This window comes from Tyto alba, unplaced genomic scaffold, assembly GCF_018691265.1.
Source record: "Tyto alba isolate M040663 unplaced genomic scaffold, T.alba_DEE_v4.0 Super-Scaffold_23, whole genome shotgun sequence".
Classification (NCBI taxonomy): domain Eukaryota; kingdom Metazoa; phylum Chordata; class Aves; order Strigiformes; family Tytonidae; genus Tyto; species Tyto alba.
Genome location: NW_024881297.1, coordinates 4,944,234 through 4,958,364, shown reverse-complemented (window position 1 = coordinate 4,958,364; position 14,131 = coordinate 4,944,234). Strand labels below are relative to the sequence as shown.

Sequence of the window (14,131 nt, the reverse complement as noted above, 5' to 3'; positions counted from 1 at the left end):
CACTGCAGGCACGGTGCAGACTGAAAGGCCTCCTTTCTCCATGAAAAACTAAAGCAAGTATTTAACAGCCAGGGTTGTTCATTTTTGCTGAAGCTGAAGCCTCAATTTAAACTCTGTTTTCCTTGTGGATTTGCTTGTAACAAAATTAGGCTGAAACAGGCAACAGGCAGAAGACAGAACATGAGCTACTATTTAGTAACTGAGTGCTGCTGCCACTTTGTCTTTTCTTGACCGTTTTCACTCTTACTTCAGCTTACCTCAGACTAAAATCAGTATCAGCAGCATTCAGAACAACCGCTCAGGTAAACAACTGCTAGCAGGCGGTCGAATCACATTAGAATTATGTCTAGAAGATTAGGTGTAGAACTAAGGCCACAGACGGAGCAGTACAGTGTGTGCTTAATGTTTGGGCTGTAGAAAAGGGACCAAGCTTCAGTTACCACCTAGGAATTGGAACACAGCCTTTCAGCACTTACGCGGGAAGGGTTTGGAGCGTAATGCTGAACCTAAGGAGGTAAAAATAGTGCATGATCAACAGGTTTTTAACAAGCTGGACAAAGACGACTGGGCAGCAAATACAAATATTTTAAAACATTTTTAGAAGAGTGACAGGAGCCTACAGCCACGAAAAGCAATCTGAAGCAGCAGCATTGCTGATAGTTAATTAGAGCCTAAATGTGAACACTTAATAATGCAATGTTTAAGGAGATCTACAAAGTCACTGTTATTATGTTTGTTTATTTAACAACTGCAAGTATTTTATAACATACATCAGTTTCACAAAAAAGTTAAAAGTTCTCTGTTTAGTGGTACACAAAAAAGCTTTAGAAACTTGAAGTAGAACAAGAAATGGGAGTGTAGTTCAGGAAAGTGCACTTAAAAGCTGAATGCCAGCAATTTTTAAAACGTTTTTTATGCTCTTTAATATTAGGTGATGCCTTAGTCACAAATTTAGCTACACACACAATTTCCTTGGTTTTCCTTTCAAAGTAAGCCCTATGGAAAAGTAACAGAGCAGCCATCCTTTGCGCTTTTTTTTCTCTTTTGCAGCTTTCACTCATATTCATTCCCTCAAGTGACACGAAAGTGATTGTGGTTGCTGTGTTACTAAAAACACAGCAACTCCAAGAGATACATGATGTGTGCGAGCATGTGTATGTTTTATATATACTCTCCATATATAAAAATACACGATATAGTATAAAAAACTCCAGATAAACTCTTATTCTCACAGTAGCAAATATATCAACTTATTTTCACAGTACTTGGTTTTACTAACTGGGACGCCCAGAATGATTAACAGTTATTTCCTCCAAAGCTGCTATCCACAGGTCCCACATTACACAGGTCAGCCAAAGCAACTGTGCACAACTCAAGGCTGTTTCAGAGTCTGCAGAGAAACACGACTAGCTTATTTTTCTTTCAATGACCGCAACCGTTAAAGGCTTCTTAGTACCTTCGGACAGAATCTCCCTCTCAAGCAGATGATTCTAAAAGGCCTGTGGTTCAGTCATTCAACGTGCTGAAAGTAAAGCTGTAAAAATCAATCGATATTTTCAGTCGGAAGGCAATTGTCAGCACCTTACCTTGCCATTATTGTCATCACAGACAGTATGGTATGCTTCTAGTGCAACAAGGTCTTTCCCATATTTCCTGTAAGGTCACGATACGCTCCATGGCGCACACACACACACCAAATAAAGGCAAAAGGATATCACGTTCCCTGGCAGTACCACATTTCGTCTCAGTTGATTAATGGATCTTAGCTGAAATTAAACCCAAACTTGGGTTTAGTTGTGTATAAACAATATATGCCGCGCAAAGTCAACTCAGCAAGGCATACTAATATCTCTTTTCAGTCACGAGAAAGGATAAAATAATTTTAACTTGAGAAACAAAGAAATTACATTTATGCAAAAACCTGTTTCATAACTAGAATACAAAGAAGGTTTATTAAGGCCATTAGAAAGCAAGTACTATCGGCCGTAATTCATATGCAGTCAGAGGCATTATGCCACTTCTAGAGTATCTTGGGTTTATAGTTTGCTTTTCTCTTGTCTCTCAGTTTCTGGGTATAACCTCACTTCAGCTTTCCTGTACCATAACATAACCACTTACGGACCCTCTGTCAAAAAACAAACCAACCCACCACACAAGGAAAACCTGTAGCGCTCCTCAGCCTGAAGTCTCGGGGTAAACGGACAAAAACCCAACACGCTTCCCTCTATTCTTCATTTACCTGAATGTCTGGGCCCACACTAAGTCTGCTGATGCACAGCCTTTTCCCTCCACAACCAACTTCCAACCACCTCTCCTTCCAGGCAGTGGAGCCCAGCCCCAGTCCCAGACGCCTTGTTAACCCTTTCCTCTGGCACCAAACTGCCGAGCAAGCCCTGAAGTTGCTTTTCCACCAGCACCTGCATGGCTTCAGCAAGGTCTCGCCACATTTAAGACCATGGGTCAGTTGCCTGTTGTTTTATTCTTGTTTTGTTTCCACCCACCTGCCCCATTTGTCATATCAATCTGACATATCAATGGTTCTTTAGACAGGTAAGTAACAGTTCAGAAGGAAACTGTAGGAAGGCAGTTCACAAGCACACGCAGAGGAAAAAAAAAAAATTAACCTGAGTATCAGGAAATGCTACAAAACTTGGCGTGCACTTCTTACAGCCTTTGGCATAAAAAACCCAGCTGAGAACAGTAGCAATAAAGCCTAGGAAACTCCTGTGCAAATAGAGTTGAAACATTTCTACCTCCTAAAAGTTTAATTTCTAAGCCTGAAAAAGGCGTAATTAACCAAGCATAGCTGTAATATTTCACTGTCACCCTGCGAGAAAAATGAAAACAAGGAAGATAAAGGTAATGAAGGTGTACAGACACGTGTGAGTTACTTTCCGATTCCAGGACCAGGGGAAGCAGTCTCACATATATCCGAGGGAGCCTTTTATCAAACCAACCCACAAAGCAGTCAGGTGGCTTGTTTTTAATGTGCTGTTTTCACCAAGTATCATAAGGGATCCACCCCCCATCCTCACCCATCTCAGGACAACTGTATAACCAGCAGGAGACTTTGGGGAAAAAAAAAAAAACAAAAACAAGCACAACCCTAAATATTTCACTTCACCTCCTGTGAAACTGGGGGACACACACAACAACAAATGCCTATGTCCTCCTTATAAAAACATTCAAGTGTCTACTCCTCAGCATTCCGCAGATCAGGATATAAAGTTGAGACAAGCAGAGGAACTGCCTCCTTCCACCTCTTCAGGACTGCCATGGCAAAAAAAGCAAGCCAAATCGGAACGTCCCGAAGTCACACTCGCTCTGCGGACGGTGTACACGGCCGGGCACCAGTCACGAGGCAGCGGAGAACCCGTCCCACCTACACACAGCACCTGCTTCTGCAACTACATCTTGTCCCCAACGAGTCTGCTCGCATACTCTTCCTACCACCTACCGGGCTCAGAGGTACTGTGCAGCAGGACACGAGTCCTGCCCGTAAGGCTTTGTGGTGCGAAATGCAGTTTACTGGCACAGTAGCAATCAGCTTCTGCAAGCGACCTGCTGCTGTTCTGGAACAAATCCGGGTTCAGAGAAGTTTCTTCAAAGCTCAGTGCATTTAGCAAAACTTTCTTATAAAATACACTCAAGTACAATAATAGATTCATCAGAACTTAAGAGAACATTAGGTTACAGTCATTTCATAAAATTATTATTGTTTTAAAAAACAGGTTTGAAAGAATACACGTTTTCTTTGCGGTAAAAATCCAAGAGGAAAAGAAAAGGTATTTTCAGAAACAAATCCCAATTTCTAATCAAATAAATCTGGTGGTTGCATCTCAGTCAACTGTACAAATCATCTGAAATACTCTGCACGTGCCAGATGCTTTCCTCATGTAAACCAGCCTCTCCTCCCAGCGTACTGAGTAGTCTTCAAAGTGCTGCAAACACTGGCTGCATCCCTGCTGGTTTACTCCCCTACATTCATGCTTTTTGTCTCACAAATGACTATATTCTCTGTATCTTTAGTTTTAACTCTAAACTTCCAGTTTGCTATTTTACATTAATGGCACTTACTGTAAAAAAAAAAAAAAAAAAAAAAATTGAACATTTAGGCACGCAAAAAAATAATCTGTGTTTCATCTCTGCAGCTGCATAGACATCCACCAGGTCCCAAGCACATAGCCATGCTCCGGAATTGTGGGCGACAGCCCCTTGAGGACTTGGCTTCTTGATTTTTATGATTAATAAAGGTAGTTTTCAGCTAGGAAGCAAAGACTTCACTATTTCCAGCAGATCAGTCTGGATATTAGCACATTTTGGTTCTTAGGTCTACCGCAACTGAGACATGAAGAACCAGCACAATTCCATTTGCCTACCTAGACGTATGGAAAATGTCTTTTATGTGATCTCTGCGCGTCGCCCTCCCTCCATCTCAGCACATCCCAGAGGACTGAAAAGGCAACAAAAAAGTGCAGAATGACAGAATGTTCCAGGGCCCAAAGTCAGTGACAGACAACGATTCATATCTGATTTTTCATTCTAGGAGCCATCTGCCATAACAGAATGATGTTCCTGGTTTGTTTTTTCTATTTTGCTCAAAAGAAAAAAAAAAAAAAAACAACAACAATAACAAAAATCTGCCATCATTCTAAACGTCATTGTGCAAGCTGGCCATGCCTTCTTGAACTTCAGTAAACTGTACAGCCCAGGTCCCTGTCAATTCAACCAGATAAATTACTCCACTAATGAAAACCTCTATTAATTAACTCGGAGAGGTGGAGGGGGGAACCCATTGGAAGCATTTACTGTTTAGAAGGAAACGGAGCTGCTCCAAAGGGATCTAACTCTAGCGCCTGTTGCTGCTGGCTCTGTGCACCCTGCACAACCAGTTCTGTGAAGGGGACTGCACCAAAGTCATCTGTTTTCAGCCCGTCACCACCGTGAATGGCTCCATGCAAGGAGCTCTGCCTCGGTCTACCAGCCACTACTACTGTGCCGTGATCCCCACGGCTGTCGCCAAACCCTTGGTGCTGGGGATGCCGCATCAAGTCCGGTGGGTGGAAAGGTTTGGCTCCGAAAGGATCCAGCAGATTCTCGTCTGTCTGCAGAGGGTTGGTTCGATCTTTGCTGTCAGTCAACGCAACGCTTATGTTCTCTTTGGAGTCCGAGATAGTCAGGAACTCGTTGCTGCTCTGCGAGTCTCTGCGGCCTGCTTTCTTATGCCTGCGGGCTCTCTCCGGGGTGCGGTAGCTTGGCTTCAACGGCTTCTTTGTGGTGGTGGGGGTGCCATGGTGGCGCTTCCCGTTGTTCTTCGAGACCTCCTGTTTCATGCGCCTTTGGCGGGAAGACAGTTTCTGCAGGTTACGCTGCTGCTTCACCTTCTGTTGCTGCTGCTGCTGACTCCCTGTGATCTCTTCAAAAGGAACGAGTCCAAACAAGTCCTCCTTACTCCCACCGGACTTGGGGAGAAGAGAAGGCTGAAATGGGGTGCAGCCAAAAATATCGACGCTCCGTGGAGAGGTGGGGGAGAGGAGAGGCTCAGTTCCCACAACCTGGCCATCTTGCTGAGACACCTTTTTACTGAAGGGGGCTTTTGTAAAAACGTCAAAGTCATCCGGCTCTTGGTTCAGGCCAGGAAAAGCCGACTGTGGAGAGACATCTTTGTCCAGCTTCTCTCTTGTCTGAGGCTGCAGAGTGAAAAAGGGCACTGCCCCAAACACGTCAAATTCTTGGCCAGGGTTCACCTTGATTAGCGTACTTGGCACCTCGGACAAGGACGTATGCACTGAACTGGGTTCTTTGATTTCACTGCTGCCCACACCATCTCTGAACCTACTGCTCAGGAGCCCTTCCACAGATTTTTGCTTGGTACGATCAGAATCGGAGTCAGAACTTTGCTTCTCTTCCTCCTCTTCCTCCACCTCTTCCTCAGAGTCCATGAGGAGAGGTCGGTGGCCTAAATTCTCTGGCTCTGTATCATTGTCATCATTGAAGTCTCCATTCTCTCCCTGCAAGACTTCTTCATCCTCCTGCTCTTCTTCTTCCTCACTGCTCTTGGGAGAAGGAGGATCCGATTCGAAATCACTCTCCGACTCATCGCCACCTTTTGTCACTTGTCCCTCTGCAGTCTTCCTCCCTGGCCGGGGATCTCTAAAAGCATGGCTCAGTTTTCCAGCCTTAGCTGGGGTCCCTAAGTTATTTCCTTGATTGCTGGCCGAGTTATCCGCTTGTTTTCCAGGGGAACCTGCAGGTCCGAAGAAAAATGCAAAATAGAACTTGAAATACACTCTTAAAGTCAACACTTATTCCACACATACCATAACCACACATACGAAGAGCTGGTGCAAATATATATTTTGTACTTACTGAGGGAAATTAGCTAAAATAATATCTAATATTTCAAACAATACTCAAAATTGATTAATAGTTACACCTTGTAGCTTTACTCCTCAAGCACAGGATGTCTAAAAGTACAATACTAGTATTTTTGGGGCCTGGAAGAGGGACCAATGGGCACAGGCTGAAAGACTTTAGTTGGGGGTTTTTTTGAAGCAGGCTACCTATTTCTTGCAACGTTTCTGCTTTGATAGTTTGTCAACTTATTGCTGTAGTCGCAAAAACAGTCAGCATAGGCAAAAGAGAAGCTTTTAGCAATTTCAGATAATTCACTTCAGATCTTGGGTACAATTTTACAGCAGCAGGCCTCGGCCAACTCTGATCTGCTACCGCACAGTCTGCTGCACAGATTCGGTACACCAGGAAGCAGAAGCACCTCGTTGACAAGCACACCCCTTCAGGTGCCTTTTGAAGAGGTGCTCCAAGACTGACCCACTGTACTAAGGATTTTACCAGGCAGTCAGATGCATGTGGCAATACCGACATTCAATGTAGTTTCAAAAGGGAAAGGAGTGCGTGACACCCTGTTAGTCCCCAGTCTTTCCTCTCCCCAGCTTTCACAGCATGAGACAACCCTACACATCATCTCCAAGACAACTAGGTTCCTGTAAAGTCTGTGTAAATCAGGGACTAGGAGAGAGAAAAGTTTGCTCCTGTCCAAGCTGCAGGCAAGATTACATGAGGTGACCATCTCTTCTTTCCTGTCCTCAAGGGTGCCAGTTCCTTACGTGACCTGAAGTGGGACTTGGAGCTTGCCAACAGCCCCAACAGAGATATGGGGTTTCGGGGGGTTTTTGTCTCCTGAGTGTGGTTTGAGGCATACATAGGGAAATGGACAAAATAAGAGTCCCGACGGGGAGATCGCAAGGTAATCGGCTAACGTAACTACATGGAAATAGAGATGCAGGGACAAGAATCTTGACTGCTGGCTGTTCCAAATGTGTCTTGGTTTGAAATACTCCCTCCCTCCACCCAGTCAGGGCCAAAACCGTAATGTGGACTCATAAATGCCACCAAGAATTAAGCTTGATGGTCACTGACATTTGGGCATTGAAAAAGGTGTCCCCAAGTGCTCCCCCCATGGTTTCACCAGAAACCGCCTCTCTCCATCAGCACCTTCCCCACAAATAATGCCAACAAAGCACACACTGTAATAGGAATACAGGAGAGCTTTTATTTTATTTTGTTGTTGTTAGCAATACTTTCCTCTGTATCAAACCTATCCTTAGAGAATGTCTTTTTCTTTAGTACCACTGAAGCTCCACATTCAGCCCCTTCTAACTTCTAGTGTTGCAATTCAGGCAAAAAAAACTACTCCTTTAACCTAAGTTTGAGACGTGTGTTCCTTGTTTACTGCTCAAATGGGATCCATCAGCCTAGTTTCTCCAGGGGAAGGAACGTTATTACTTTTACTCAGACACCTTCATCCTTGCTATTTACTATCTAACAACTAAAGGTAAGACAACAATTCACTGATGACTCTTTTGTGGGGTGGTTGGTTTGGAAATACTGGGAGAGGTGAAAACTTTGCATCATAAACAAAACACCTGGCAAAAGCAGGCAGACCAGATAAGCCTGCACAGTGCCATTGTTACCACACTCACTTATGCAAAGCAAATTTCTGCCTATGTCAGAGCCCCGCCACAGCACAGAGATGTTTTCAGGAGTGTAACTGTCGGATGGCTCTTTGAAGAGAATGAGTAGGAGGAAAAGTGAAACACTTGGTCTCAGCTGGGGAAAGCATATTTGCTCTTGAGATGTCTTTTTCTCTAGGACAACGATGACACGGCAGCCACGCTGCCTTAACGTGTAATTGAATATGCAACACTAATAACAGCGACGATAATTCACCTCTTTGCAGACACAGAGCAGCTACCAAAAATGTGTATGCGGCACTTCCAGGTGAGGCTGTATTACTGTCACTCCAGGCTGAACACAAGGTGGGCACCAACCTTCCGATGGGGACTAGAACCATGGCAAAGCCAGCTGCTTTTTATGCTTGCACCAGCGAGGGCTTGGACTGACACCCGGTTTGGGTTTGCCTGACGGCCACACCAAGCTCACTTCTATCCTGCGAGGAACACCCAGGTTCCCACCTTCGCTCCTGTGTGTTGCACAGGATCTCACGGTACAGCCCAAGAGCTGGGCACACAGTTCTGACACCTCTAGTACCCAACACACACCTGGGGACAATGAAGCAGTTACTAACAAGCTTTATTCACAGCACTGTGCTACATGGCTGACTCTCTCATCTAACCAAAACTAACAGCTTCCATTTACAGTTTTGTTAAAATGTAATTGACTCAGTGTGTTCAACAGGGTTGAAAAAGCTGGGGATGGATGTGTGTATCAGTTATTTCACTGAAAAACATTTTCAGTCAGAATCCAGGCTGTGACTCTCTTGTTCTTACAATATACAAAATAATTTCTCAAGTAGTTTCTTCTTTCACAAGGGAATTATCATGCAACTAACAGTCAAGCCAGATTTTTTTCTTTCTATGCTCTAGTTCAAACCAGAATGTTAAGTTTTACAAAAACAGTTCCTTCCTTTTCTAAAAGGAAATGCTAGCAAGTTTCTTCATCCAGTAGCCATTTTGCTCTTTTGCCATTATGCTTAAAATAACAATACAAATTCTGCAGCAATATATTTTATGTACAGATTTAAAAACAAGATGACAAGAATGACTAAAACCATCAGGTGCTTAAGGCATTGAGCTGTTTCTTCTTTGCTTCTGGTGTCAGACTGCCTTCTTATCTACTGTAATTTTAAATACTACATATTTGCTTTATCCACTAAATTAGAATTTGGATTATTTGGCTGCTTACTTTAGATTTCCCAAAGGTACTGCCTTCACATTGCACTGTATAACCCCCTATCTTCCAAATCCTGCCGTTTCCAGTATTTACTGAAGCACTAAGGTTAACATAAATGCAATTAGATTTAAAAGGAGAAGAAAAAGGAAATATTTTTAGGTTAGACGTTAACACCACCTACAGAATGAAAAACCCAAACCTTTTCTGTATGTCAATATGCACATGAGTTTATACTCCCAAGGAATGATTATACCTTTTAAAGTAATTCATATATGCAGAAAACAATTTATAAAGTAACTTTGTTTGGAAGACAAGAACTGAACCACAGTATATCTAATATATCTCACTCCCCAGAAGATCTGAGTATTTGTGAAATGCTGCCATAGTCACACTCACTGAAACAGACTGCAGAGCACACCAACAAGACAAAAAAAAACCCAACCTCTACCAACAGCTGCTGACTTGTTGAACAAGTGATTTAGGCCACATGACATTTAGCTCTCAGTAGCAAACCTCTGGACAGAGCATGCATCAAACAGGACTTTGACAGTACATGGCAAAACACTTAAAGCAGTTTCCCAAACCATACTCAACACGTTAGTACTGCCACACAAGCCATTCCAACATCTCTCAACAGACCCACCTATAACTGCTATTCTCACTGACAATACACAGAAAATTATTTCGGGAACCAGACATTCAGCCAACCTAGCTTTTAAAGAATCTGTTTTAACCTCCTAAATTTCCTTTCTCTAGTCTGACAACTACTACCTCTAGAAAATCCAGGATGAACTCCAGAACAAATAATTGAGCAACCCCACTTGCTAGAGTTTTATGTCCTACAGTGAATACAGAGTGCCTGCTAGCTGCGTACGGAGCTATGTGTTTTGTTCACATACTCAGAGTTCTGAACCACTTTTCAAGGAAATCCTGAGCATGTTACTAATTGACAGACATGGAAGGTGCTGGAACACCTAGCAAGAGTATCGAAAACTGCCAGTACTTGTTCATTTTTGCAGTACTTTCCGCAGAGCTTTCTGTCTTGGCAGTCGTCAGATTTGTGGCCTCGGGTTCCACTAAGGGCAGCAGAGTAAGCCATCACACTCTGGGTATAGCACACACTGTGTTTGAACCACAGCAAGAACGAAGCAGCACACAGGAAACTTGAGCCTGCGTATCTGTGAACATCTGTCCCTGCACACGAGAACGCACTTTCTGAAATACCTCCGTTCTGAGGCCACTCAGATTGAGCAAGCATATTTATTTTTTTCCAGACGTAAAATCATCACAGCATCAGACAAATAAATGCCTATTAGCTCCTCAGCTTCAAACCCCTCATTTCACCACAAATTATTTCTGAACAGGGTTGCTGAATTTCTAGCTCTCTAACCCTGACATTCCTCCTTATCCACCACCTTTTTGCCAGTTATGAATATTACTTTATCACTGCAAGAAATTTATGTTCCTGTATTGTGTACAGACTCAAAATTATCAAAAAGGCAATGAATTTCAGTGATTAGAAATTCAAAAGCTACAGTAATAGCTCAATGTTATTCAAGTTCAAACCCAGACTGTATGACCCCACACAACGTCAACAGGAAAGCAAGTGGCACCCGTCAGATGACGCTGGGAGCAGCAACTGCTCCTACCCCACAGTTTTGAGAACACACTTTTACTCCTGAAGTGTTTTGAGAGTGGTGACCTCACTGCTCCCCCATTTGTAATTTTCAAGAAAGAGCAAGTATCTTGATTTATTCTTCAGTTTGTGCTGAGGTGTTGGAAACCAGAGCCATCTGCTCCAAGACGACAGACATTAGATCCTCATCTTCAACGCTTTGTAGTCTAACACAGTCAAACCTCATGGAAGAAACCACCTCTGCATGCACCTTCTCATCTGCAGCGACTCTGGTTTAGTCCCAATAATAGGGAGAAAATGGCAGCAGACCAGTGTTAAAACCAAACTAAAGAAACAAAAGTATCTGCCACAGAGCTATCAGTTTTAAACCCGTGACAGGAGTATTTTGGGGTTTTTTTCTACTCTACAGTTCATCCTCTTTCCCTCCTGAAGAAGTTAGCAAACTAAAAAAATACAAATATCAAAACAAAGAGAAACTTAATGCTCCAAAAGGGAAAATTCCCTGGTTAATGACTATTTAATGCTCTGGCCAAATAGATTTCAAAAATTAAGTATTCTGTCATGTTGATTTCATGCAATCTTCTCAACCTAAACTAATGCAGAGACTCTTCAGATAGCTATATTGATAAAAAAATGCTGCAAAATGTTGAGTAACATCTGTTTGTAATGTACTGTTCAGATTACTACACTTCTAATCAGGTTTGCATCTTGTAGAAGACAATTGTTCTTCACTCAAATGCAAGCCAGGTGGAACATCTTTAATCATATAAGAAGATCCCAATCTTCAAGGAAATTTTCTGTTCTGATGTTCTTTTTCGAGACATCCGATTATAAGAGGATGAATTCCCTCTAACAACTACAATAATTACATGCCTTCTGCTAGTTCATCATTTTAGGGTACTGCGGGGGTGGCAAAAGAGTGGGGCATAAGGGCTTTAAGCTTTCTTTGAATTGGTAACATACTGCCACCATCATTTCAGAACAATTTGCCACATGTCAGGCCCAAGGATTACCGGCATGCTACAACTAAATCTGCACTAGTTCTTTGACAACAGCCAGAGCAGCAGCTGCTGAATATTCTAATGGGGATTTACACTGCTTACCACCTTTATTTTCATGAAGAACAAAAATGGGAGAGCAAAACATTTCTGCCTGACATCTATTGCTTATTCTTGCAAATAATCAGTCAACAGGTTGAAACATGTTATTAAGAGGGAAAAAAAAAGTACAAGGTGAACCTGATCGTTCTAATGTTTGACAAAAAAGCCCAGAATGCATCATTTTGGAGAGAAAAACCACACCATTTGCACAACCCACATGTATCATTTATTCTTGTGATGTGTGAATAAGTTGAAGTTACTTTGGAAGTGTTATCTAGAAAAGCTGAAGATTATCCTGATACAGGAAAAGATCCTGAACCTGCATTCAACAATACCTGAAACCATAGCCAAGGACAGGTTGTGGAGTAACATAAGCAGTATTTTCAGTGAGTACAAATATTGATATGAACTTATTTTAATTGTCAAGTTACCTAAGTCTGGAACACTGTACAACAGCCATATCAAGTTGCAGGTTTGGGCATCTTTTAACAAACAATTCAAGAACATCAATTGCGAAAGAAATGTGAACTGATGGCAGGAATTGTTTCCGAGTAAGCTGGCTGAAGTCTTTTTGTTTCTCCTGTTCTCACGTTTGTAATTTCATTTTAGGGAGTTGTGGTTCACTTCAAGCTCCAGACTGTACAGTAGTCCAAGGGCTCCAAAGCCATGGTAGAGAAACTTGCAGTTGTTTGAAACCTTGTTAGAAGCAGTATGTGAAAGAATCAAATGAATAGTAATCAGCCCCATTTCTTCATGCCAGAAGAATGCACTTTTCCACTGTAATATGTTGAATGCTAATAATCAGCCATTGCAGCAGAATCCTTTCAGGGACATACTGTCTCCGAGTCTCCAGACGATTTCCACCTGGCATGCAGCTGGCTGGTTTTCTGCCAGATCCACACAGCTGTGGTGAGTTACAAACCACACCACAAAGCTGCTGTTATTCCAAGACAAACACCTGTAACGATCACTTAAAGATACTACCAAGTCTTCGAGTACAGGAAGCCTGGAAGACAGAAGTAAGCTGCTACAGAACTAAACTTGCTTTTATCTCCAGATGCACACAGTGAAGATGCAGGCAGTGACTGGGAAGGGGTTACCTATGTTTGTTATAAAAAAAAGCAGCGACTTGATCAAGCAGCACCATGTTACAGCACAGATGATGAGCTTTACAAACAATCAGTAGAACAGTTAAATAGATGACCTGAACTAGAGCCTTATCCCATTAAGATAAGCCAGAAGGCAGCTCACTAAGATTCTCCACAGGAACAAAACACCTAGCAGACTGCTTCAGGTCAGCACTTGAAGAAATTCCAGCCAAGGTTTCCCCAACATCTCCACTTCTCACACAGTCCTGCAACATTTTGAGAGTTACCTCAAATCTTTTATTACTTCTCTGAATTCCAGTATTGAGCCAAGAGAAGCAAAAGGCAACCTGGCCCAGTTTAATCCCAGAAAGAATTAGTGTAAACAAATGTAAGATGGCAAAAGACCACTGAGTACAACTCAACAGCAAACTGTACTATATTAATGATACTTCCTTCTTATAATTTGAAAATAGCAGAAAATGTGTCTGAGTTTCTGAAACACTCAACTTCATGTTAACAAAACAATGTTACAACACAAGCTGGTTAACATACACTTGAATCAAAATCTTCCATTCCAAAACGCTGACCACAGGAGCCAGTTTTTCCAGTGTCACCATCCCATCCAGCGTTTCAGGCATTCAAGAATCAGAATCTGTTTTCCACGTTAGGTGCCCGTCTTAAATGCACCATTATTGGCTATTCAACTATGCTTTCTTCCCTCCTTTTCATGAAAAGTTTGCAATGTTAGTTTTGTTTCTGTCATATTGAGCATTGAAATTTCTTAAGCCAATTTTCTTTTCCAGCCATTTCAAGTTCTAAGCTATTACTGGTTTTCCACAAACATTTAGGCATAAAATAGGTGTGTATAGCAAGTTTACGTGTAGTACTTGTGAAAATAATTTTAACAGGATGTATACCAAGTGTGAGTAACACTAAGTGCTTCTACACTGTTCTCCTATCAAATGTAGGAACTGCCCAGTAACATGTTAATTCACTGCACACTGCTCTCTGCCCTCTGCGTAGCATATCAAGCAACATACACGGTGTTGCTGGCTCTCCATTCCCACACCAGAATAAGCACTGCAGCTCCAACA

The 14,131-nt window shown here is 42.3% G+C and overlaps 1 protein-coding gene across 2 annotated transcripts in view; it reads right to left on the bottom strand.

The window, feature by feature from the left end:
• Positions 1 to 718: 718 nt before the first annotated feature.
• Positions 719 to 14,131, bottom strand: part of BMP2K (BMP2 inducible kinase) — a 62,776-nt gene continuing 49,363 nt past the window's right edge. For both annotated transcript variants that reach the window (XM_042796479.1, XM_042796480.1), the window contains one exon: positions 719 to 6,247. In XM_042796479.1, the coding sequence (XP_042652413.1) occupies positions 4,806 to 6,247 (1,442 nt within the window). In that variant the 3' untranslated portion in view covers positions 719 to 4,805. The remainder of the gene's footprint in view (positions 6,248 to 14,131) is intronic.